Source organism: Pristiophorus japonicus, chromosome 26, assembly GCF_044704955.1.
Source record: "Pristiophorus japonicus isolate sPriJap1 chromosome 26, sPriJap1.hap1, whole genome shotgun sequence".
Taxonomy (NCBI): domain Eukaryota; kingdom Metazoa; phylum Chordata; class Chondrichthyes; family Pristiophoridae; genus Pristiophorus; species Pristiophorus japonicus.
This window is the reverse complement of record NC_092002.1, coordinates 5,356,645-5,383,040: the sequence shown is the minus strand read 5'-3', so window position 1 is coordinate 5,383,040 and position 26,396 is coordinate 5,356,645. Positions and strand designations below refer to the sequence as shown.

Below are 26,396 nucleotides of genomic sequence, written 5' to 3'. Positions count from 1 at the left end.
CACTGTCGGAGAGGCGGTGCCGAGGAAGCGCCGCCGAGGAAGCGCCGCACTGTCGGAGGGGCGGTGCCGAGGGAGCGCTGTACTGTTGGAGGGGCAGTGCTGAGGGAGCGCTGTACTGTTGGAGGGGCGGTGCCGAGGAAGCGCCGCCGAGGGAGCGCCGCACTGTCGGAGGGGCGGTGCCGAGGGAGCGCCGCACTGTCAGAGGGAGCGCCGCACTGTCGGAGAGGCGGTGCCGAGGGAGCGCCGCACTGTCGGAGGGGCGGTGCCGAGGGAGCACTGCACTGTCGGAGGGGCAGTGCCGAGGGAGCGCCGCACTGTCGGAGGGGCGGTGCCGAGGGAGCGCCGCACCGTCGGAGGGGCGGTGCCGAGGGAGCACCGCACCGTCGGAGGGGCGGTGCCGAGGGAGCGCCGCACCGTCGGGAGGGGCGGTGCCGAGGGAGCGCCGCACTGTGGGAGGGGCGGTGCCGAGGGAGCACCGCATTGTCGGAGGGGCGGTGCCGAGGGAGCGCCGCACCATCGGAGGGGCGGTGCCGAGGGAGCGCCGCACTGTGGGAGGGGCGGTGCCGAGGGAGCACCGCATTGTCGGAGGGGCGGTGCCGAGGGAGCGCCGCACCATCGGAGGGGCGGTGCCGAGGGAGCGCCGCACCGTCGGAGGAGCGGTGCCGAGGGAGCGCCGCACTGTCGGAGGGGCGGTGCTGAGGGAGCGCCGCACTGTCGGAGGGGCGGTGCCGAGGGAGTGCCGTACTGTCGGAGGTGTCGTCTTTTGGATGAGACGTTAAACCGAGGCCACGTCTGCTCTCTCAGGTGGATGTAAAAGATCCCACAGCACTATTTCGAAGAAGAGCAGGAGAGTTATCCCCCGTGTCCTGGGGACAATATTTATCCCTCGATCAACAAAAAAAATCACAGATGATCTGATCATTATCACATTGCTGTGTGTGGGAGCTTGCTGTGCGCAAATTGGCTGCCGTGTTTTCTACATTACAACAGTGACTACACTCATTGGCTGTAAAGCGCTTTGAGACGTCCAGTGGTTGTGAAAGGCGCTATATAAATCCAAGTCTTTATTTCTATTTAATCTTCTGCACCTGTCTGTTTAGTGGATGTGAGCTGGGCCCATGGTTACCTCCTTCCTCCAGTATTAATCCCTTGTCTGAAACTCTGCATCTCTGGGTACCTCGGCTCACGCCCATTATAAGTTCAGATGAGAAGCCTCTCCACAAATGCCATTCCAAGCTAATTCAATACAACACCGGAATTAAAATTTCACACATTAGGTTTTAATTTTCATTTAAAATTAAATCTCGTGTTGAAAGCGTGAACAATGTAATATTACAATTTTCATTAAATAAAAACTTCACACTGTAGGTTATAGCCATCCCTGTGGAGATCTTTACAATCAAGAGCAGGCTCCAGTGAAGAGTCAAACTGAAGGTTGCAAACCTGCTCAGCTTAAAAATAAAAATCAACATTTAGTAGCATCTCTTCAATCACTCCAAGAGTTTGCCCAACTTGCATAGTTTGTACATTTAAAAACATAAAGGACAAAACTGTTTCTGTAGCATAAAGATGTAACTTGGCAGAGTTCAGAGGTTAAAACTGTGTGCCGTTAACAAAAGAAGTGAACGCTGATGAAAACTGTGCCATCCGCAGCCGTGCCTTCAGCTGCCTGGGCCCTAAGTTCTGGAATTCCCTCGCGAAACCCCTCCACCTCTCTCCTTCTTCAAGACGCATCTTAAAACCTACCTCTTAGACTAAGGTTTTGGTCACCTGCGCTAATATCTCATGTGGGTGGGTGTCACATTTGCGTCTGATAATCGCTCCTGTGAAGCGCATTGGGATGGCTTACTGCACCAAAGGCGCTGTACGGCTGAATGTTGTAAGCTGCTGAGTGGCTTCCAAATGTACCATGAACAGACCAAGTGGTCAAAGTTCGCAGTTGTACCATTGGCTGCCAAAATATAAGATGAACCTGTAAACTGCAAAGCTTCAGCAGCCCAGTGGGTGGCTTTTACTGTTGTCGGGCCTCCTGATTTGTGCGTTTGTGTGCATCAGGTAGGGTCACCAAAGGTTGGGTGAAATTAGCCGAGAACAAATCTGAGCTCCTTGGAGTCAAAAATAAACCAGAAATGCCTGTAATCAGAATAATTCAAGTGGGAAATCACAGCTCATCAGGAAAGCCATGGTCAATGCGACAGTGGGCACTGAACGGCAAGCAAGCCATAGGTCATCCCACTTGTTTGTGGTGAGGGAGAAGGGGCAGATGTACAAATGTGGCTTGAGGATGAAATTCTCTGGGTTCAATCCTAAATTCTGGAATTCTTCTTTCCCAAGGTCATTACTGGCTTAAAACACTAAAATCAGACAGCCTGACAGACAACAATCTTCACTCAGATCTCTGCACAACAAGAGTGTGGCATCTGATCAGCCTCGGGAGGACAGATAGAATGAGCTCCACAAGTGGGTCCTGATCTGGGTTTTAAAGAGATATTTTTGAGCAGCTAAAAACAAAGTAGGCAACGAACTAGCTCCCAAAATTGGGGAAGGAACTACTTTTCCACCCTAGGAAAATCGTACAAATGTACAGATAAAAGCAAATCATCACACACAACTGACCTTCGGCACAGAAAAGGCCCTTAAAAAGCTGCCAGCACCGATCTCCCCCAAAATAAATACCAGCGCTTTGGCATTCCGACAACCAATGACGGCCAAACTCAGATTAGAGTAGAACTCAAATGAACACAAGATGTTAAAAGTAACATCTACATTTAATGTACACAAGACTGTTTAATATGTAATACTGGTCTGAAGGTCTCCCCAACTCAGGAATGGCTCAAAATGGCCAATGCACAAATGCCTAGAGCTCACTCACTGTTACAGCTTGCGTTCTCTTGGCACAACCAGTTCAGGCCATGTCATCATCATTCTGCTTGCTGAACACTATGGGCTAGAAAGTCGCCGACTTTGAGAGCAGGTTTTTGCTGATATTTCACCCTCCGCGGTGAAAACCCAGTCGGCAGGATCTTCGATGACCTTTTTTGTGGCGGTGCTTTCCACGAACCACCGGGGAGAGGAGTGCCGACGTGCAACACCCGAAATAGCGTTTGCGACCGATATTTGTCTCTCCCCGCACCCAGAAAACCGACAGGGGGAAAAACCTGCCTTGGAGCCTTGCCAGCAGCGGTAAGTACAAAGACCTGCAAAAAGGTAAGTTAAAGTTTTTATTTTTAAATTGTTTTTCAGCGATTTAGTAGGTAAGGGTTTTGTGAATGTTCTGTGAATGTTTTTTGGGGGTTTTTTTTTTGTAGCTATCACCCTCTCCCAAGGCCTCTCTCGCAGCGCTATCGGCCCCGGACTAAAGTTGCCGAAATCCGTGGTTTGCGCCGCGAATCCTCGTGCAATGCCGATTTTTACCACTGTGCAAATTAAAGGCCGAAAATCGGGCCTACTAACGGTAGCGAAGCGAACACAGTAATTGTGGCATAAACATACCGGTTTTGCTGAAAAACAAATTTCTAGCTCTTTATATTTTCTGTTTTTATTTGCTTGAAGGCGCTTTGGCACCATTCTGATAGCCATGGGTGACCATGTTCGAGACTGACCCACTGCACTGGATCAAACGTCATAAATGTTGAAAGAAGACACACGTTAATTAGTCTCCCCGGGTCTCTGCGTTAGGGGCCAAACTGGCTACCTAGTCAACACCTACACACAAATCAAACTATGGGAGCAAGAGCTGAATTAAAATGATTTTATATCTTCTAGAAACCATGGAAAACAAACTGTTGGGCAGGAGCTCCCCTATAAATACAGAGGGTCAGGCATAAAACACTCTGAAATGCATATAATAAGCTTTGTGAAAGCAGCGTGTTTTGAACAGTTTTGTACCCCCCCGCTGTTCGTCAGTGCGGGGCGATACCCCAATACCACAAAGGCCCACCAATACCAATAGCTCTGTGCACAAAGCAACCAGATTTATCCAAGGCTCCCGAGGGTTCAGAGTCCACTGAAATAATGACTGTGATCAGACACCGTGTGAAAGCGCAAAAGAAAAAACAAAGAGCCATTTGCATCAATCACACAGTGGGCAACGGCTCGGTTTGATAGCGGGCTTGAGGGAGTCACCAAAATTCTTGTGCCAATGCAAGGCAGCAATCTGGGGTGCAAAATACCTCCATCAGATTCAGCAGCCCCTTAGAAAGATCAGCTTCAATCCCCCTTCCTGGCTCCCACCTCAACACAAACTAAACTGGGGTTCCCCCAATAAAATATTAGGACACAACTGTTGTGCCGATTAAGATCCTGTCAATTTTCTCGACAGGATTCTTGTGTCGTGATATCACTTAACCCCCAGTCTTTTGGCTGTAAATAAACACTTCCGCTAGGCAGCGATCTGGGGGTCCCGCTCTCCGGCTTTACAATGGGAATAACCGCAGGTGTGCGCGGAAAATTGAGTGAGCCCGCGACAGGCCCAAAAAAGAAAATGGCAGGGAACATTGTAAATAGATACTTGGGAATCACCCAAACCACAGTGTTTGAAGTCAATGTTAAAAGTGGTCTTTGTCATTACTAAAGAGGCACCTTTTATACATACAAAAATAAAGGATTGTGTGCTTCTTTCGGGAAATCCCACTAGTTCAGCTTCTTCCCCAGCCTCTCGAACACGCTGACGGTTCCTGTGGAGTCCATCTGAGCCAGGCGGCCCTCGGTACTGCTGCTCACTTTGGCGCTAACGGCGGGCCGTGCTGTGTTTTTGATGGTGACGGTGAACTCGGGGCTGCCCCGACTCTTGGTGCTGGTGACTTTGTTGTCCTGCGTGTCCGCCTCGGCCTTGCCCAGTCTCTGCCGGACGCTGACCTTGGCCTGAGCCACCGGCTGCAGTCGGAGCGCGGGGGCCGCCAGGGCAGGGGCCGGGAGGCCGGGGACAGTCCTGCCGCTGGGCTTGGGGACGGCCAGCCGCCTGATCGTGGTCACCGCCGGCTTGGCTTTGGCGGCCGAGACTTTCACCTTGGCTGCGAGTGTCAGCTTGGCGCCCTCCTTCGCAGTCGCAGCTAGGCTTCTCTTCAAGACCCCGGCATACTGAAGCACAGAACCAGCATCGTCATCATCACTGCCCTCCTTCTTCTGATTAACGACTTCACCCAGACGACTGAAGACTCCTGTCGGCTGAAAGAGATGCAGAATTTCAGCCAAGATACAGATTTCCAACATTCATTGCTGAATTTGTTCAGTGTTCGTTTCAACTGTCCCATCGATACCCTAGTGCATTTACTACTGCGAGGTCAGATTAGAGAATCTGGGGCTCTTTTCATTAGAACAAAGAAGGTTAGCAACTTGTATTTATATAGCACCTTTAACGTAATGAAACATCCCAAGGCGCTTCACAGGGGTAAGAGATTTTAAAAAATATTGACACCAAGCTGCATAAGTAGAAATTAGGGCAGGTGACTGAAAGCTTGGTGAAAGAGGTCGGTTTTAAGGAGCACCTTAAAGGAGAAAAGAGAGGTAGAGCGGCGGAGAGGTTTAGGCAGGGAGTTCCAGAGCTTGGGGCCCAGGCAACAGAAGGCACGGCCACCGATGGTGGAGCGATTATAATCAGGGATGCTCAGGAGGGCAGAATTAGAGGAGCGCAGATATCTCGGGGCGTTGTGGGGCTGGAGGAGATTACAGAGATAGGGAGGGGCGAGGCCATGGAGGGATTTGAAGATAAGGATGAGAATTTTGAAATCGAGGTGTTGCTTAACCGGGGGCCAATGTAGGTCAGCGAGCACAGGGGGTGATGGGTGAGCGGGATTTGGTGCGAATTAGGACACGGGGCAGCCGAGATTTGGATCATCTCTAGTTTACGTCGGGTAGAGTGTGGGAGGCCAGCCAGGAGTGCGTTGGAATAGTCAAGTCTAGAGGTAACAAAGGCGTGGATGAACTGAAGCAAGGGCGGATACGGCAATGTTACGGAGGTGGAAATAGGCGGTCTTAGTTATGCTGCGGATATGTGGTCGGAAGCTCATTTCAGGGTCAAATACGACAACAAGGTTGCAAGCAGTCTGTTACAGTCTCAGACAGATGCCGGGGAGTGGGATGGAGTCCGTGGCTAGAGAACAAAGTTTGTGGCGGGAACCGAATACAATGGCTTCGGTTTTCCCAATTCTCAATTGGTGATTAAGAGAAGATCTGATAAAGGGGTTGAAAAGTATGAGAGATTAGGATAAAGTAAAACGGGAAGTACTATTTCAACTGGGCAGTAACTAGAATACATAAATCTATCAGCAGCAAGGGATGAAGGGAGAGGTTAGGACACTTTTGTGCAAAGTGTTGTTAGGACATGAAATACACAACTAGAAACAGTGGCAGGAGCAGAATACATAAAATAATATGGCAAAGAAGGTCATTTGTTCCGTCGAGCCTGTGCCGGCTCTTTGAAAGAGCGATCCAAATAGTTCAACTCACGTGCTCTTTCCTCATAGCCCTGAAAATGGATAAATATTTGAAAAATACATTTTTTTTAAAAAAGGGTCTGGGGAAAGGGCAGGCAAATGGGTCGAAGAGGTTTGCACTTTTAGAGGGCCGTCACTGGCATGATGGGCTGAATGGCCTCTGGCCGTGCTGCAAAATTAAAGTTTCCTGGTGAATTTAGTGTGGCTCTACATAACCACTAAAATCCCAGTAAATACATTTTCCAATTGAAAGTGACCACTTTGCACAAGTTATGTTTTGTTAGAATTGGGAGACATTTTTGGAAGATTTATTTCTAGACAACACCAATCATGTGGCATTCTTATAACTTCACTGGAAATCAAGGAAGCCACCACCATCTATATAGATTCAAAATCTGGAGTCTAGTTGCAATTCTGTCAACTTTTTGCATTATAATTGTTACGTCTGCATTTAGAAATGGGACCAGCCTACATAAACTAGTCATGCTGCAACTGTACCCTCCCGCAGTGGAGGCACTGCAGCCCCACCACTGGTGGGAGGGTGCAAGTACAGCGTGGAAATTTTACAAGGCTCATAGAAACATAGAAAATAGGTGCAGGAGTAGGCCATTCAGCCCTTCGAGCCTGCACCACCATTCAATAAGATCATGGCTGATCATTCACCTCAGTACCCCTTTCCTGCTTTCTCTCCATACCCCTTGATCCCTTTAGTCGTAAGAGCCATATCGAACTCCCTCTTGAATATATCCAATGAACTGGCCTCATCAACTCTCTGCGGTAGAGAATTCCACAGGTTAACAACTCTGAGTGAAGAAGTTTCTCCTCATCTCAGTCCTAAATGGCTTACCCCTTATCCTTAGACTGTGACCCCTGGTTCTGGACTTCCCTAACAGCGGGAACATTCTTCCTGCATCTAACCTATCCAGTCCCATGCGATTATAAATGTAGATATAAAGAAAGACTTGCATTTCTATAGCGCCTTTCACGGCCACCAGACATCTCAAAGCGCTTTACAGCCAATGAAGTACTTTTGGAGTATAGTCACTGTTGGTAATGTAATTTATAATACTGGAAGTATAAAAATAAGGACAGAATGTATGCCTTTACAATGGGGACTGAATTATTTCTGCCCGTCTTGATCTAATTATTCCCCCACACTCTAACTCTGCTTCACCCAAAGTCGACATTTGGTTTACGCTAGCGGGAGATCGACTAATCAGAATAATGATCATCGCGTCACTTTAACCATCACCGGATCATCTTTCATACTGGTTCTGGTTTAATGTGTCTCGCCTGTGACATCAATCTGCAAGTGAGACTCAGGACCACGGTGCACCTTAGCTTTTTAGACCCACCACCCTGCCGACGTTGTGTGCTGCTCTCTGCTTTTGTCAGAGGCTTTGAATTTATGGGTGCCATGCCATATTTTACTGCAACAGCATGCAGACAGTTGAAGGCTAGCCCTTAATGGTTTTATAAAGTGGTAATTCAATTAAGCAATCCTGGCGATGTCAGCAGAACATGGAGACTGAATTATTGCTTCCAAATTCTCTCTCGTTTTGCTTTTGTTATTGAGCATAATTTATTTAAAATATCTGGGGTTTTTTTACTTCCAAGTGCAATAGAAATCTTGTAAAATAGGAAGTGGGGTAATAAAGAGAATCTTGACTCGGGAACGATATAGCTCTGGTGACTACGAGTTCAATAAAATATAAAATATTCCATATAATATTAATGTAATGTTTCAAAGCTGAGGCCACTACATCATTAGTTATATATTTTTACAAAATCATCTCTCAAAATCTGCATAAACACCCGAAATTTTCAAGGGTTGATAGCTAAACAGCCAATTCCATAGGCAAGGCCCCTGAATCGCGGTGCTCATGGAAAAATGGAACGTAATTCTCAATTCACGTTAACCCCCCCTCACAATCTCTTTTCAGGAATATGACTCAGTCCCTGTAAATCTGTGGCCGTTTATCTGATAAACACACTAATGATCAGTCAGCATCTGAGAGAGAATCGGTCAGCTGACAGTTCAGGCTGGACCCTGCATAATATTTTTTGGTTGCCATTTCCGATATAGGGTTTCACTCAAAACCTCCGCCAGTCTCTCCCCATCACAAACCGGTGGACTAGCTGTGTATTCCCAGCTTGATCTACTTTCCATTTGCAAGTGTGCCCAAACAGCAACACATTTTATTTATGCGCTGTTCTACATCATGCAATTAGGAGACGAACTGTTCAATAAATACATCACTGCAATCCAACACTGCTTCAGCCTAAGTGATTCATCGGTTAACTACCCTTAAAATTAATGCAGCTAATGACTGGATTTCGGTCGGAAGAAAAGGTACATCATTGCCCAACAAAAAAACAAGCTATGAATAGTGTCTCAATACTAAACCGTTTGAATACTAATGTGATTTCCGACTTAGTAACTACAATTAATTAGTCCAAGCTTTGCTGTTACTGCAGCTGTGATAGAATCCTTTTCTCCCACTCCCTGATGTCTATTCCGTCCTTGCGCTCAGAAACTGCCATCTTGATGTTCAGAAACCCCATGATCTTGGTCACCTCCCCTAATTCTTGGGTCTCCTTCCCCTATGAAGCGTCTCGAGATGTTAAAACCGAGCCAGTTGTAGTGGCTGTCTCGCAAACGATTCCTCGCGAGTGAAGGATGGTAGCTCACCTGCCCCTCAAAGTTCTCTTTATACAGTGAGAAATGAAGAGTGGTGCAAGGTTCCATCGCCGCCCTGTGGGGAAGTAACTCCCCTCCTTTCTCCCCAAGGCTAAGGTAGTGAAGAGAAAAACAACTCCTAGTCATGAGCAGCTGCTGGCAATGATCTTGCTGTTATCATTTACACCACATCTGGACCCATCTTTTCATAGAATCATAGAAGAGTACGACACAGAAGGAGGCCATTCAGCCCATCATGTCCGTGCCAGCCGACAAAGAGCTATCCAGCCTAATCCCACCTTGCAGCATTTGGTCCATAGCCCTGTGGGTTACAGCACTTCAACTGCACATCCAAATACCACCCTTTCAGGCAGTGAGTTCCAGACCCCCACCACTCGCTGGGTGATGAAATGTTTCCTCATCTCCCCTCTAATCCTTTTACCAATTACTTTAAAATCAATGCCCCCAGGTTATTGACCCCTCTGCTAAGGGAAATAGGTCCTTCCTATCCACTCTATCTAGGCCCCTCATAATTTTATACACCTCAATAAGGTCTCCCCTCAGCATCCTCTGTTCCAAGGGAAAACAACCCCAGCCTATCCAATCTTTCCTCATCGCTCATGTTTTCCAGTCTGGCCAACATCCTCGTAAACCTTTTGTTTCTTTTGTCCCATTACCACCCCCTTTTGCTTAACGCCATCATTCCTTGTATCATTAAATTGCACTTACCCTCCACCGTATCCCAGACCTTTTGTTCTTTCCACCCTTGGCTCTGTAACTGCTTATAAACTGTTAACTCTCAAACTTCTACCAGTTCTGATGAAACCTCTTGGACCTGAAACGTTAGCTGGGTTTTTCTCTGCACAGGTGCTGCCTGACCTGCTGAGTGTTTCCAGCATTTTGTGTTTTTATTTCACATATATACAGCATCTCTCAAGCAACACCCCCAGAAAAGAGATGATCTGGACATTATCGCATTGCTGTGTGCAAGTTGACTGACAATAACGTTTCCCACATTACAACAATGACCAAACTTCAACAAGGACTTCATTGGCTGTAAAGCGCTTTGGGACGCCCTGCGGTCGTTGAAGGCGCTATATAAATGCAAGTCTTTCTTTCACATAGAAAAACATGCCAAGTTACTTCGAAGGCATGAAGAGAAAAAAGTGGACGCTGAGCCAATGGAGGAGAGAAGTAGGAGAGGTGACCAAAAGTTTGGTCACAAAATATGCGTTTCGAGCAGAGGTGTAATGGAGGAAAGGGAGGTGGAGAGAGGCAAGGGTTTTATTGAAAGAATTCCAGAGACTGGGATGTATCTGCCGGAAGGGGCAAAAGGGTGAGGGATGCGCAACAGACTGGGGTTAGAGAACTGGAGAGTTCAGGGAGGGTTGTAGGGCTGGGGGAGGTTACCGAGATAGGGAGGAACAAAGCCATGGAGAGATATAAACAAAGGTGACAAGAATTTTAAATTTGAGCCAATGTAGTTAGTGAGGAAGGGGTGGTGGGTGAGCAGGGCTCAGTGCAAATGGGGTACAGGCAGCCGAGTTTTGGACTGTAGGGTGTAGGAAATCACAGGCACAAGTGTAATTAATCCTCAGCAGCACAAACGCATTAAGTCAAAATAGTGCCCTTGACTTGGAATTATCGAACGCTGAAACCTCCCCCAGAGATTCAGCTGCTTGTGTAAATATTCTTCATTGATCAATTACAGATTTGATAAATACTTCTAATATCAATACCATGCTTTAGTGACCTGGCTTTGAAAATATACCCAACCCACCCCAGTGATTTTTTAAAATAGATTTCGAATACTATTTAAACCATAACATGTTGATTGTGATGAGATGTGGATCAGAGAGGTCCTGGTGGAACCCAAACTGAGCATCGGCGAGCAGGTTATTTGCGAACAAGTGCCGCTTGATAGCACTGCTGATGGCTCCTTCCATCACTTTGCTGATGATTGACAGAAGGCGGACAGGAGAGTAATTGGATTTGTCTTGCTTTTTATTGATAGGACATACCTGAGCAAGTTTCCACATTGGGAGGTAGGTGCTAGCGTTGTAGTTGTACTGGAACAGCTTGGCTAAGGGCATGGCTAGTTCGGTAGCACAGAATTAAATTGGCGCTTTCAAAAAATCTCTCAAGGTCCCAGCCAAGAGAATTTGGCTGTTATGGTGCAGTGGAACTTGTCTGATAAATGTTAGTAGGAACTGATTTGGTGGAGCAAGATATGGCAGAAAGTCAAGCACCACATAACTATAGACATTTCAGCACAGCAGGCCATTCAGCCCATCGTGCCAATGCCTGCTTCATATTAGAATTACTCACCTAAATTCCATTTCACCATTTTTAACATAGAATCAAATCTTTCAAAGCAGAATGTCATTGTATCATATTTCAAATATAAACAGTGAGATTGTTTCTTCTTTAGGGTCAACTTGGGGCTTTGTAATAATTTTTAATTCACACTGGGAATTCCAGCTTCAGTGGGCCCACACCAGGCTGCTCCTGGGTGACACTCGTACCTCAACCAATGTCATCAGAACCGATTAGTCGATCATTAATCTTATTTGATGTCTGTGTGATCTGTGACTCTGTGGGTAGCACTCTCACCTCTGAGTCAGAAGATCGTGGGTTCAAGTCCCACTCCAGGGACTTGAGCACAAAAAATCCAGGTTGACACTCCAGTGCAGTACTGAGGAAGCACCGCACTGTCGGAGGGGCAGTACTGAGGAAGCACCGCACTGTCGGAGGGGCAGTACTGAGGGAGCGCTGTACTGTCGGAGGGGCAGTGCTGAGGGAGCGCCGCATTGTCGGAGGGGCAGTACTGAGGGAGAGCTGCACTGTCGGAGGGGCAGTACTGAGGGAGCGCCGCATTGTCGGAGGGGCAGCACTGAGGGAGCGGCGCATTGTCGGAGGGGCAGCACTGAGGGAGCGCCACACTGTCGGAGGGGCAGCACTGAGGGAGTGCCACACTGTCGGGAGGGGCAGCACTGAGGGAGCGCCACACTGTCGGGTGGGGCAGCACTGAGGGAGCGCCACACTGTCGGAGGAGCCGTCTTTCTGATGAGATGTTAAACCAAGGTCCCATCTGCTCTCTCAAGTGGACGTAAAAGATCCCATGGCCACTATTTCGAAGAAGAGCAGGGAACTTCTCCCAGGTGACCTGAGGCCAATATTTATCCCTTAATCAACATAACAAAAAAAGCAGGTAATCTGAACATTATCACATTGCTGTTTGTGGAAGCTTGCTGTGCGCAAATTGTAAGCTGCGTTTCCTACATTACAACAGTGACTACACTCCAAAAGTACTTCATTGGTTGTAAAGCGCTTTGAGACGTCCGGTGGTCGTGAAAGGTGCTATATAAATCCAAGTCTTTTTCCTTTTATTTGCTGTGCGCGAATTGGTTGCTGTGTTTCCCTACACTACAAAAAGTACTTCATTGGCTGTAAATCACTGTGAGATGGATGTGATAGGTGCTATATAAAGGCAAGCTCTTTGGGGGTAATTCTAACCTAACCCACCTGGCGGGAAGCTGACTGGATCGGGTGGAACGTTAATTTTAAACACAGCCCGATTTTAATCTCCACCAAAGGCGTTCCACCCAATCCCATGGGATTCCCACCCATCGAGTTGGTCAAAATGACCCCTTTCTTTCAATTAGAACAGCATTTAATTCTTGTCTTGACCGAGATATATAACATAGGGAGGAATTTTTTGTGGTGGTCAGTGTAGCTCTTTCATTCCCAAAACACAGATTAGTCCTGAATATTTTTTTTAATTTCATCTCAAGATGTGAGTGATGCTGGCAAGTCGGTTTTAGTTAATCACTTTAAATCTGAGATCGATAGATTTTTGCTGGCCGAGTATTAAGGGATTATGAGCCAAGGCTGGTGGATGGAGTTAGGTCGCAGGTCAGCCATGATCTGACTGAATGGCGGAACAGGCTCGAGGGGATGAATGGCCTCCTCCTATTATAAGAACATAAGAATTAGATGCAGGCCATTCGGCCTATTGAGTCTGCTCCGCCATTCAATGAGATCACGGCTGATCTTCGACCTCAACTCCACTTGCCTGCACTATCCCCATATCCCTTGATTCCTTAATATCCAAAAATCTATGGATCTACTCAATATACTCAAAGACTGAGTCTCCACAGCCCTCTGGGGTACACCATCCTCCGAGTGAAGAAGTTTCTTCCTCATCTCAGTCCTAAATGGCCGACCCCTTATCCTGAGGCTGTGACCCCTGGTTCTAGACTCCCCAGCCCGGGGGGAAACACCCTCCCTGCATCTACCCTGTCAAGCCCTGTAAGAATTTTGTGTGTTTCAATGAGATCACCTCTCATTCTTAACTCTAGAGAATATAGGCGTAGTTTACTTAATCTCTCCTCATAGGACAATCTCCCCATCCTAAGAATCAGTCTCGTGAACCTTCATTGCACTCCCTCAATGGCAAGTATATCCTTCCTTGGGTAAGAAGACCAAAACTGTACACAATACTCCAGGTGCGGTCTCACCAGGGCCCTGTTCCTACGTTCCTCATCCCTAGCTGCCCAGAGAAGGTAGTTGTTTCTCTCGTAGCAACTGCGCCTGCAGCCAACTGGCTCTCCAGGGAGTAAGAACCTATTGTGTAGTGTGACACTGGAGTCACGTGTAGACTAGACCGAATGGGGTGGGTAGGTTCTCTTCTCTGAAGGAGAGTAATGAACCAGTTAGATCATTTTATTTCCCCAATTCAATTCAATTTTGCAACAAGTCACGAATCATAGAATGATACAACACAGAAGGCCATTCGGCCTATCGTGCCTGTGCCGGCTCTGTGACAGAGCGATCCAATCAGTCCCACTCCCCCTGCCCTTTCCTTTCCTTTTAGCCATGCAAGTTTTTCCTCTTCAAGTAATTATCCAATTTCCTTTTGAAAGTTATTATTGAAAGTATATACCCAGCATTTTTAATAAAATGTTGGCCACTCCATTCAATTGTATTTTTTAATTTACTTCCCTTGCATTCCTTTTACAGAAGGGAAACTTGCTCTTCAATAATTGTACTCAGTAACATTTTAGACAAATGTAAAAGCAGTTCATTACTGCGATAACAGTATGTACAAACCAGAGCCATGGCAGGATTTGAACTCAACGCCCAAGTTTCTAGGTCAGTAAGCATAACCATTACAGTACGGTACATAAGATCATAAGAATGAGAAGCAGGAACCTGCCATTCGGCCCCTCGAGCCTCCTCCGCCATTCAATGAGATCATAGCTGATCTTCTACCTCAACTCCACTTTCCTGCACTATCCCCATATCCCTTGGGTAACCAACGATGTCTCCGCAAGATCTTGTGAATCCCCTGGGAGGACAGGCGCACCAACATCAGTGTCCTCGACCAGGCCAACATCCCCAGCATTGAAGCACTGACCACACTTGATCAGCTTTGCTGGGCAGGCCACATAATTCGCATGCCAGATACGAGACTCCCTAAGCAAATGCTTTATGCGGAGCTCCGTCATGGTAAACGAGCCAAAGGTGGGCAGCAGAGGCGTTACAAGGACACCCTCAAAGCCTCCCTGGTAAAGTGCGACATCACCACTGACACCTGGGAGATCCTGGCCACAGACCGCCCGAGGTGGAGAAAGTGCATCCGGGAGGGCGCTGAGCACCTCGAGTCTCAACTCAAAGAGCGTGAAGAGGTCAAGCGCAGACAGTGGAAGGGGCGCGCGACAAACCAGCCCTACCCACCCCTTCCCTCGACGAATGTCTGTCCCACCTGTGACAGGGTCTCGTATTGGACTGTTCAGCCACCAGAGAACTCACTTTGGGAGTGGAAGCAAGTCTTCCTCGATTCCGAGGGACTGCCTATGATGATGATCAACAGGGCAAAAGTGGCATTCCGTTTGAACTAAAAATGTGGCATTGCATTCAGGCCTCACCTTGCTCCCAGTGGTAGTGTCCGCCTTTGCTTCTGCACCGAGCCTGTCAAAGACCGACATTCTTGGCAAACCTAGCGATGGAACAAAGAGCAAACATGTACACTACTGGCACCATGTTCAAATATACAGGAGAAATTCAAATACCTGAAAGGTTAGGATATCATTTCAATCGGAAGGGTTAGTAACTGGAGCACGTTGAAGCTTTCTAGTGTCTAAAATATGCGAGCACGGGCTGCATATCTCCGAGTACTGGAGTCAGCATTACTACGGTCGCGTGGAACAAAAACTGGCCGCCCTGGTTATTAGTGCTAAGATATTTACAGCCTCAGTCTGCACTACAACACGAGGAGTACTTGCTGTGTTAGCATGCAGCAGTCACCCAACAGTATGCACTGTGTGATCACTTTACCTTGTGTGGCTTGCTGTTCCAGGATTTTCTTAGTTTTTTCAGTTGTCCCTTTTGGCATATTGATTATGTATTTACCTTCCATTTCAGCAGTCACTCGGCGTCGCTTTGCAGAAGCATCGGGACCTGGATCAGCTGGCCTGGAAAGAACTGGACAAGAAAACGTTAATGGTCAGCGTACGGTATAAAGGCACAGAAGCGCAGAGGACCTAAGCAAGGAAAAACATCCTCACATCAGCGGTTAGGGCTCCCAGCCTCTCAAACTCTGCTGCAGTTTGTCAACTCGAAGTTGCTTTATTCAAATGATGATAATTCAATTTTTAAGTGTGTATTTATGTTTCTTAATTCAAATGATTGAACAATTAGCATTTTCAGTGTGCAGGCCCGGCAGAATCAGCAGTAGACTGTGGACGATAACTCGCACTGCAATGGCGATTACTGCAAATAGCTGTCATTGCTTTTTTTCCACACCGCAGTAATCCTTATTCGAGTCAGTTGTCCTCTCCAGCCACATGCACAAGACACAAGCTGCAAAAGTAGCTATTCCATTCTCTGTGAGCACAGTATAGAGAGAGAGAGAGAGAGAGAGAGAGAGAGGGAGAGCAAAAGTGTTCAGCTGGCAAGATTCTATTTAGAATTCAAAATTGGGCATTTTAATCCAGCACGTCACTAAATTGTGTCCACGGAGACAAAATGCAATCGGGCACACAGACTTCCTACAAGTTGCAGCCCTGGCTTTAAGTCCAGCCAAAAATGCACCCTGAAAACACAACACTCACTTCGTGCCACTGGTATCCTAGATTAGAGACTAAAGTACAAACTGGCATTTGCGCATGTCAGTTATTAACTGAACGAGTTGTGGGAAGGAGAAGAGGAGGGGTCCTGTAGATTGCAAAAAGATGAATATGATAACAATGAATAAGTTCTCTCTGAAGCCCCCCCCCAGGCAGACTAAGTCTCACACACACTAGGTCAGTCCCGGGATCAATGCCCAGTCAGGGATACTACTATCACCCTCAGCGCCCCAGGTTTGGAAGCTGGGATGAAAAAGAGCAGCCAGGGTTTCGAATCCTGTTCGTTATCCAGTGACACTTGCCGGAAAGTGGATGCATGTGGACACCAGGGGAAGATAGGGTCAGGTTTTAGCTGCTATTGCCTCTCTCTCACTCAAATAAATCTGCTGACAATTGGCGTTTTAGGCTCAGGGGTATGGCAAATTTATCACGAGGAACTGGAGAGCTGCCGGAACCTGTGGAACGACACTCCAGCAGGGTACCGAATCCCCTCTCTGTGTCCCCACCAATCGTTGCCTTCAGCAAACGAGGGGAGACAGTTGTGTGGGAGTGGGTGCCGCAATGACCCATGTTTTTGGCTCAACTCGTTAAGATGTGATAACGCATTTGTGCAGCCAGGAAAGGAGAGAGAGAGAGAACCAAACGTGGGAGTGGGTAAAAGAGATGTAAACGAAAACAAACTTCTAAACATGCATCACACAGGGTTGTACAACCTCAAGCTTCATGCTTTAAGGTAATAGGAAAATGGTGACCAATTTTCAAGAGGTCTCATTCCCCTTTCATACCTGCTTTCTTTGTGGCAAGTTTGTTGGCCACAGTGACGGATATCTTGGAAGTGCTTGTTTCGGGCCTCCGGACAGGAGTAGAAGGTGGGGACTCTCTGCTCAAACTGTTAGCAATCATTCTAGAGGCAGCTGAATGGGGAAAAAAATAGAGAGGACACATGCGTATAGCACAGACCCACACACAGATTAACTTAACAGGAGTAGAAACATCCTTTTCTGCAGAAATAAAGCCCGTTTCTTCAGTGTCACACAAACAATGCAGCGTGCTTCATTTACATTCAATTCAATACGGACAAAAACTGAGCACTGTGCCGTGAAACCACTGGAATAATGTGGTTAGGAATAAACAAACCTTTTTATTGTTGATGCACAGCCTCTTCTCTGCAGCAGTTCTGGCAATTCCTGAAGACTCACCATCTTCCAGCCACCACGACTTGATCGGCACCCTACCCACCACCTTCAACACTCACTCCCTCCACCACCGGCGCACCGTGGCTGCAGTGTGCACCGTCTACAAGATGCACTGCAGCAACTCACCAAGGCTTCTTCGGCAGCACCTCCCAAACCCGCGACCTCTACCACCCAGAAGGACAAGGGCAGCAGGTCCATGGGAACACCACCACCTCCGAGTCACACACTGACTTGGAAATATATCGGCCGTTCCTTCATCGTCGCTGGGTCAAAGTCCTGGAACTCCCTCCCTAACAGCACTGTGGGAGCACCTTCACCACACGGACAGAAGTGGTTAAAGGTGGCGGCTCACCACCACCTTCTCGAGGGGCAATTAGGGATGGGCAATAAATGCCGGTCTTGTCAGCGATGCCCATATCCCAGGAACAAATTTCCCGGCTCCAAATGGTTTTAAAGATTAACGGGGAGGGAAACTGTTGAGAGGGGGGAGCAGTTTATGTTGGAAGTCCTCCTCATCGAACATTCAAAGTCATTGACTCACTATTATTTTGTTGGATGACTGTCTTGAGATGTCAGTGTTGCTGCCTGCATGGAGATGCTCGGGGCAAATCACCCACCTTCCTGCATGACCCACAGTGGCTCCATAGCAGACAGTAGCGGCTGTACACGTGTCTCGAACCAGCGGGGAGCAGAACTGTGCCACCTGCAGTAGCTCCATGGTTACCAGCGGCTGCCGTCGCTTCAAGCGGTCCGAGAGCTGCAGTAACCCAGGACAGCATGCCACTGCGTGCAGATGCGCCCGTCACAACCAGTCACGTGGCTTTGCAGTGTCCCACTGCACTGAAGCCTACCCTCCTCCCCACCCATGGAGCTTCCCCCCACACCCCGATCACATCACCGGAGGGAGCAAGAAGCAAGGGATACGGTCCCACGTGCCAGGAGTACCAGGCCCGGGGGGGGGGGGGGGTGTGGGGGTACTCTCAACAATGCTGGCAATCCTACAGCTATAAAATTAACATTTCTACAGAATCAAAGAAAATAATAGTGAAGCTATTATTTAGCTACATTTTGTGTGTCAGTGGGTAAGCTCCCTCGCCTCTCAAGTCAGAAGGTTGTGGGTTCAAATCCCACCCCAGAGACTTGAGCACAAAAATCTCGGCTGACACTCCAGTGCAGTGCTGAGGGAGCACCGCACTGTCGGAGGGACAGTACTGAGGGAGCGCAGTACTGTCGGAGGTGCCGTCTTTCGGATGAGACTTTAAACCGAGGCCCCGTCTGCTCTCTCAGATGGACGTAAAAGATCCCACGCCACTATTTCGAAGAACAGCAGAGGAGTTCTCCCCTGTGTCCTGGGATCAACATTTATCCCCTCAACCAACTTCACTAAAAACAATTATCTATTCATTATCGCCTTGCTGTTTGTGGGAGCTTGCTGTGCGCAAATTGACTGCCGTGTTTCCGACATTATAACAGTGACTACACTTCAAAAAATGCTTCACTGGCTGTAAAGCACATTTGGGACGTCTGGTGGACGTGAAAGGCGCTATATAAATGTAAGTCTTTCTTTTCTTGCATAGAATGAGAGAGTACTATGAACAAAAGGGGCACCGCTAGGATTTCTGATTTAATTTTTAAAAATGAACCCATATATGTAACTCATCACAACTATATCAAAACATTTCTGATTTTGAGCACTGAACTTCTAGCAAATAAGTTATATCATCGCTGGTTCCAGCACTCCGAGACTTTGAAAGTATGCTGTGTAAAGACTAGCCTACGAACAGTTTCCATGTTCATGTTAAGTTGTTCAAACGTCAACCCATTTGCTTTCAGCTATATTATTAGAGAAGTATTTCATGAGAAGTTAAATTGTGATCCTGTCTGTCCTGGTGGATGCAAAAGATCCAAGGTCCTAATCGAAGATGATCAGGGGAGTTTTCTGAATGTCCTGGCTAAACATTACATTTATCCATCAACCAATACCACCAAAAACAGTTCAACCCATCATTTATCTCTTTGGGACCTTGATGTACAAAAAGGCTGCTTGCTTACACAACAGTGACTGCACTTCGAAAGCAATTAATTGGCTGTGAAGCGCTTTGGAATGCAACAGTGCATAACTTTTTCTTTTAACCTATTTCAAGGAGGCCCTTTCGCACTATTTGGGCTCAACAGTGGAGCTCTGCGCTCTCAGAAATCTAAATTTACTGGGGGGTGGGGGTTGCAATGCTGGTGTGTGTGCTGAAAAGCATGCAGAGAGCTCTCTCCTGATGCCTAGCGTGCTCACGTGATGCACTCTGCAACTACAGATCTCAGACCAGTATTTCAGTCCAACTACTGCACGAGATTCAATCTATAGGAATCATCTCTGTTTAATGCTCACAAGCTTATGCAGCTAAATAGTAAAAAAATGTATAAAAAGATTGCAAAAAAATTGCTTCTGTGAGAGTTCAACAAGACAAAATTACAATTTAAAAAAGTATTCCTGCATTTGCATAAACACTGCAAACTTTGCCTACTTACGCGAGTTTCCTGTTCTTTTCAATTCAAAATGTACGTTAGCATGACTGGGGCTTATCGACTCCGTGGCCACCTTGGCAAGTTCCTGGAAGAAGTAAATCCAGTTTAAGAAACTGTGCAACACAACACACGATAAAATATTTTTACCTTCATGCTCAGCCTATCTGGCTATCAAAAAGGGACTGAAGTTTAGAGATATAAGGGCAGGCTAGGATAACCAAGAGGTGTATTAGTGTTGTCAACAGAGCTTCTGTGAAGTTTCAGCGAGGGGAGCAAAAGGGAAATCATGGAATCATAGAAATTTACAGCACAGGAGGCCATTCGGCTCATCGTGTCCGTGCCGGCTGACAAAGAGCTATCCAGCCTAATCTCACTTTCCAGCGCTTGGTCCGTAGACTTGTAGCTTACGGCAAGGGAAGATAAACATATTTAACATTTATAAAATAGATTATTGGGTTCAAAATACCTATTGGACTATAACTTTGATAGCAAATTTGAACAGAAAAAAGCTAATACCTATAGTTCAATTTGTATAACATATAAAAAATGTGGCGAGCTGAAACACCACGCTCCCTAGAGGCTTTTGCTGGAAGTGCAGCACTTGTTTTTAGGCAACGATGCTTGATGAACTATCCTGCAAAAGTGTTCATATCTTTTTCTAAATCACTCTCAAAGCCCGAGCTTTTTATTTAGGTCAGTCAGACATATTAATATCTGGCTGACCATAAAAAGAAGCTAGCTTTGTCTTAGTCAACCACTGCTTCTGGATTTGTGTTGTTTTCTCTCCCACATATCTCTTCAACCGAGATGGCGTTCTGCACTGTGCACCATGGCCAACGCAGGTTGGGCCTGTACTTATTGGAGTTTAGAATGATGAGAGATCTTACTGAAACATATAAGATACTGAGGAGGCCTCAACAAGGTCGATGCAGAGAGGATGTTTCCATTCGTGAGGGAATCTAGAACTGGGGGGGGGGGGGGGCAGAGTTTCAGAATAAGGAGTCGTCCATTTAGAACGGAGATGAGGAGGAATTTCTTCTCTCAGAGGGTCGTGAATCTGTGGAATTCTCTGCCCCAGAGAGCTGTGGAGGCTGAGTCACTGAATACATTTAAGGTGGAGTTAGACAGATTTTTGAGCGATAAGGGAGTCAAGGGTTATGGGGAGCGGGCAGGGAAGTGGAGTTGAGCCCAAGATCAGATCAGTCATGATCTTATTAAATGGCGGAGCAGGCTCAAGGGGCCAAATGGCCGACTCTTGCTCCTATTTCTTATGTTTTTATATTCTTAAAAGGTTCACAGTGGCTGTAACTATTTTTTATTAGAACGCAGTATATGTTCACTGGGGAAACTGTGGTACATGTTGGCAGTGAATAACTCCAAATACAATGTGGTGCAGCCATTCCCTGTTGTGTCTCCTCTGCATGCGGCGTCAGGTATCAGTGCGGCCTAGTGAAGTTTGAAATGCTTGTCATGTCAGCTACTTCGGGCGATCAGTCTCAGAAGTTCCACTTCATTGCACGAGATAGTTCGGAACGGAGGGTCCCATTCGACCCCAACTAGCTGGACCGTCCAGAAATAAACCTACAGCCCCATCGCAGCAGCCAAGTGTTTTTAAATTATTCCGAGGATTTTGTCTCCACTATAGCGGCCAGAAATCTATTGAAAGTGTTGATCACGCTGTGCGAGGAATTTCCTGACATCAGTCTTAAATTTCCCCACTGTGATTAAGTAACCCTTTACAATTCCAATTTTTTTTTTTACTGTATGTTTTCTGGAGATGGTTTTTCTAGTTTTCCCCTTCAAGAAAAGAATCACAGAAAATACTAAAATTAGTACTAATATTGACAAGAACGTGGAAAAAACAGCAAAGTGACAAACGTATTAAAAATGCAAGCACTCAGATGAGCGACTTCAGTGAGGCGGAGCGGCTGGAGAAGCTGGGTTGCTCTCCTAGGAGCAGAGAAGGTTAAGGGGAGATTTAGTAGAGGTGTTCAAAATGATAAGGGGTTTTGATACAAGTAAACAAGGAGACACTGTCTCCTGTGGTGGGGGAAGGGGGGCAGTAATTAGAGGACACAGTATCAAGATAACTGGAACCAGAGTGGAGATGAGAATTTCTTTTTAATGCAGCAAGTTCAGATTATCTGGAACGCGCTGCCTGAAAGGGCGGTGGAAGCAGATTCAATAGTAACTTTCGAACTAAATACTTGTAAAAGAAACAATTGCAGGGCTATGGAGAAAGAGCAGAGGGTGTGGGACTAATTGGATTGCTTTCAAAGAGCCAGCCCAGGCACGATGGGCCGAATGGCCTTCTGTGCCTAATTTAGAACGGGTTGGCCCATCCATCTGCCCCCGGTCGGTAAAGCCTATTCACTCCATTACCGCCTCTTAGAGGCATTAATGGAGCCTTAGGAGGGGGAAATGTCATCCCCAGCGCCTTTAAAAAGACTTGCATTTAGATAAGGGGTTGACTTTACACAGTCCCATTTCCCCATCCTCGTAGATTTTTCTTCTTTTTTCAGCATACTGCTGTCGCTATCCTAGAGGTATCGTTTTTTTTTTATCAACAAGGTAGATGTAGAGAGGATGTTTCCACTTGAGGGGGGGATCTAGAAATAGGGGGCATAGTTTCAGAATAAGGGGTCACCAATTTAGAACTGAGATGAGGAGAAATTCTCTCTGAGGGTCGTAAATCTGTGGAATTCTCTGCCCCAGAGAGATGCAGAAGCTGGGTCATTGAAAATTTTTAAGGTGGCGACAGACAGATTTTTGAACGATAAGGGAATGAAGGGTTATGGGGAGCGGGCAGGGAAGTGGAGCTGAGTCCAAAATCAGATCAGCCATGATCTTAGTAAATGGCGGAGCAGGCTCGAGGGGCCAAATGGCCGACTCCTGCTCCTATTGCTTATGTCCTTATTCTGTGGAAGAAGAAACTCCATGGATAAAGGCTGACCGAACATATATAGCAAGTGGGGACTGAAGAGCACAGTGACAAGAGTTAGGCTTACCGAGGATCTGTGCCAGTATGCTCTACTGGAGGGCGAGTGGACTCCGGTGTTTTTATGCTATGGAAAAATGTTGAAGTATAACTAAATAACGTGTCTACTTAAAGAGCACATCCAGTCTAACAGTTGATGGAGTATATGTGGTTCATGGTACCATAAAATGGGTTATTTTTGCTGGTTTCTGCCCTACAGTTCCAAATGTCTGTCCCAATGGTCACCTTAGCTGCGTAAGTCATCAGAGGTCAGAAATTAAAATATGCACAACAACCCTTGTAAACCTGAAGGGCTTGATCTCGATGTTCCGTTTAACCCACAGCGCTCTAGGGGACCTGTGCAGCCGGTGAGCCAGCTATTAAATTGAAAACAAAAACGCAAATGCGCAGAATTTTGAATGGGCTACACGGCCCACAAAGATTTACAGCATTGCTCGAGCCCCTCTCTCTTCCCCCCCACCCCCGCATAGAATACAGTGGTCCAGACCTTCGATAAGCTTCCTGTATAAATTTTGCAGTTTTTGAGCACGTATTTTTAATCCTGCTTTATTCTCCAATGTTGATAACTGCTGTAACATTGTCATCATTGAAGCACACAAGATTTTAATTAATTTATTTGTTAAATGCTTTAAGCTGCTTTTTCTGTTTATGCTCGTGGCCTGAATGAGGAACAAATTGGATATTGTACTGGGAGGTATGGAGTACAAAGGTGTGGAAATTATGTAGAACACTGGTTTGGCCCCAGCTGGAGTAGTGTGTCCAATTCTGGGCACCGTACTTTAGGAAGGATGTGAAGGCCTTAGAGAGGGTGCAGAAAAGAGTTACAAGAATTATTCGAGGAATGAGGGTCTTCAGTTACGTGGACAGACTGGAGAAGCTAGGGTTGTTCTCCTTGGAGCAGAGAAGGTTGAGAGGAGATTTGATCGAGGTGTTCAAAATCATGAGGGGTCTGGACAGAGTAGATAGAGAGAGAAACTGTTCCCATTGGCGGAAGAGTCGAAAACCAGAGGACACAGATCTAAGATAATTGGCAAAAGAACCAAAGGCGACACAAGAATAAACTTTTTTTTTACGCAGCGAGTGGTTAGGATTTGGAATGCGCTGCCTGAGAGGGTGGTGGAGGCAGACTCAAATTTATCTTTCAAAAGGGAGTTGGATAAGTATCTGAAGGAAAACATTTGCAGGACTATGGGGAAAGGGCGGGGGAGTGGGACTGGCTGAGGTGCTCGTGCAGAGAGCCGACACGGGCTCGATGGGCTGAATGGCCTCCTCCCGTGCTGTGATAGAAACATAGAAAATAGGTGCAGGAGTAGGCCATTCGGCCCTTCTAGCCTGCACCGCCATTCAATGAGTTCATGGCTGAACATTCAACTTCAGTACCCCCTTCCTGCTTTCTCGCCATACCCCTTGATCCCCCGAGTAGTAAGGACCTCATCTAACTCCTTTTTGAATATATTTAGTGAATTGGCCTCAACAACTTTCTGTGGTAGAGAATTCCACAGGTTCACCACTCTCTGGGTGAAGAAGTTCCTCCGCATCTCGGTCCTAGATGGCTGACCCCTTATCCTTAGACTGTGACCCCTGGTTCTGGACTTCCCCAACATTGGGAACATTCTTCCTGCATCTAACCTGTCTAACCCCGTCAGAATTTTAAATGTTTCTATGAGGTCCCCTCTCATTCTTCTGAACTCCAGTGAATACAAGCCCAGTTGATCCAGTCTTTCTTGATAGGTCAGTCCCACCATCCCGGGAATCAGTCTGGCGAAACTAACGCTGGCGATAAATGGCCGTTAGTTTCCATTTTTAGGGAAAATGGGCGATAAATGGGCGATAAATGGGCATTATACTTCATCTCAGCGGTTAAGTGGGCGGTAGTGATGCAAAACAGACACACAGACACAATCTGCAAGAAACAAATATTCTATCCACCCGGTTGTTCCAGGTGCCTATCTTCTAGCAACGGAAATGGTACAAATTGCCGTTTACATTAGAGATACAATCCCATAGGAACATTGGGCTAGACTTTCCATCTGTTTTGCATCACTACCGCCCACTTAACCGCTGAGATGAAGTATAATGCCCATTTATCGCCCATTTTCCCTAAAAATGGAAACTAACGGCCATTTATCGCCAGCGTTAATTTCACCATAAAGCTAACGCCGAGAATTAGTTAAACCTCCCGCCCATATTTTTTTTCAAAATTATGATGTCAACAATAGTGCACCGCCCACAATACTGTTCAGAAAGAAAACTAACGCCCAGAAATCGCCTAGAATATCGCCGAGCATTACTTTCGGCATCTCGCCCATATATCGCCCAAAACATCGCTCGCCCAAAAAAAAAAATCGCTGAAAAAAAGCTGCACCCAGTAACCCAGTGGTATGGAAGCCATTTTGTAAATCAGAGGACTTTTCATATAAACGGCTGCTTCAAGTTCTGGGAGTTTTAATTTCATCTGAGAGTGCTTTTAAGGCGATTTTAAAATCTGACCAACCATCTAATCACAATGTGGTCGATTTGAAGTTTTTATATGAGTTTTTGGAGGACAATTTCTGAAGAATACATATAATAGTAATTGTAATGGGGCCTGTAATTTCTCAGCCAGAATTGATGACTACTCACATGCTGCAGACTAGAGATGGGAGAAGGTTCATTGAAGAGCATTATGTGCCCAATCAAGGAGGTGGCAGACTGCTGAGGAGGAGAACTTACACCTGACGCACTTACAGGGATAAGCGGTCATACCTGAACTTATCCAAGAAGACGTGGCTTCGGAGACTGCGCTTCCGAAAGGAGGTCATCAGCGAGATATGCCAGCTCATTAAGGGAGATCTACAGCCTAACAGCACCAGCAGGACAGCACTGTCCGTTGAAGTCAAGGTTACTGCGGCACTTTCCTTCTATGCATCGGGCTCCTTTCAGGCCTCAGCGCAAATGTTGCCAGCTATCTCTCAGCACGCCACACATTGCTGCATTCGACGAGTGAAGCCCTTTACACTCAAAGGATGACTTTATAAGCTTCCCTATTACCAGGGAGGCACAGACTGAGGGGGCTCTGGGTTTCTTGAGAATAGCAAACTTCCCCAAGGTGCAGGGAACAATAGACTGCACGCACTTCGCCATGCAAGCACCTTTTCAGGATGCAGAAGTGTTTCGGAACCGAAATGGATTCCACTCCCTGAATGTGCAACTCGTTGTCGACCACAAGCAAATAATCATGGCAGTAAATGCAAAATTTCCAGGGAGTGTCCATGATACGCGCATCTTGCCTGAGAGCACCGTCTCTGACCTGTTTAAGAGTCAGCCACAAAGTCACGGTTGGATGCTGGGGGGATAAAGGATATGGCCTTGCCAGCTGGCTGACGATGATTCCACGGAGTAAGCCCCAGACAGAAGCCAAGAAGCGATACAACGAAAGCCACATAGCCACACGCAATA

At 46.7% G+C, this 26,396-nt stretch overlaps 1 protein-coding gene across 6 annotated transcripts in view; it reads right to left on the bottom strand.

Annotated features, from left to right (window-relative positions):
• Positions 1-1,258: 1,258 nt before the first annotated feature.
• Positions 1,259-26,396, bottom strand: part of c26h19orf47 (chromosome 26 C19orf47 homolog) — a 43,738-nt gene continuing 18,600 nt past the window's right edge. The window contains exons 4-10 of one of the 6 annotated variants that reach the window (XM_070867698.1): positions 22,969-23,025; positions 19,964-20,045; positions 17,030-17,158; positions 15,454-15,600; positions 15,045-15,115; positions 4,595-5,166; positions 1,259-3,197 (exon numbers count right to left, since the gene is read on the bottom strand). In XM_070867698.1, the coding sequence (XP_070723799.1) occupies positions 4,633-5,166; positions 15,045-15,115; positions 15,454-15,600; positions 17,030-17,158; positions 19,964-20,045; positions 22,969-23,025 (1,020 nt within the window). In that variant the 3' untranslated portion in view covers positions 1,259-3,197; positions 4,595-4,632. Of the gene's footprint in view, positions 5,167-15,044; positions 15,116-15,453; positions 15,601-17,029; positions 17,159-19,963; positions 20,046-22,968; positions 23,026-26,396 lie in introns of all 6 variants that reach the window. The other 5 variants (XM_070867696.1, XM_070867700.1, XM_070867701.1 and 2 more) reach the window with 5 other exon arrangements.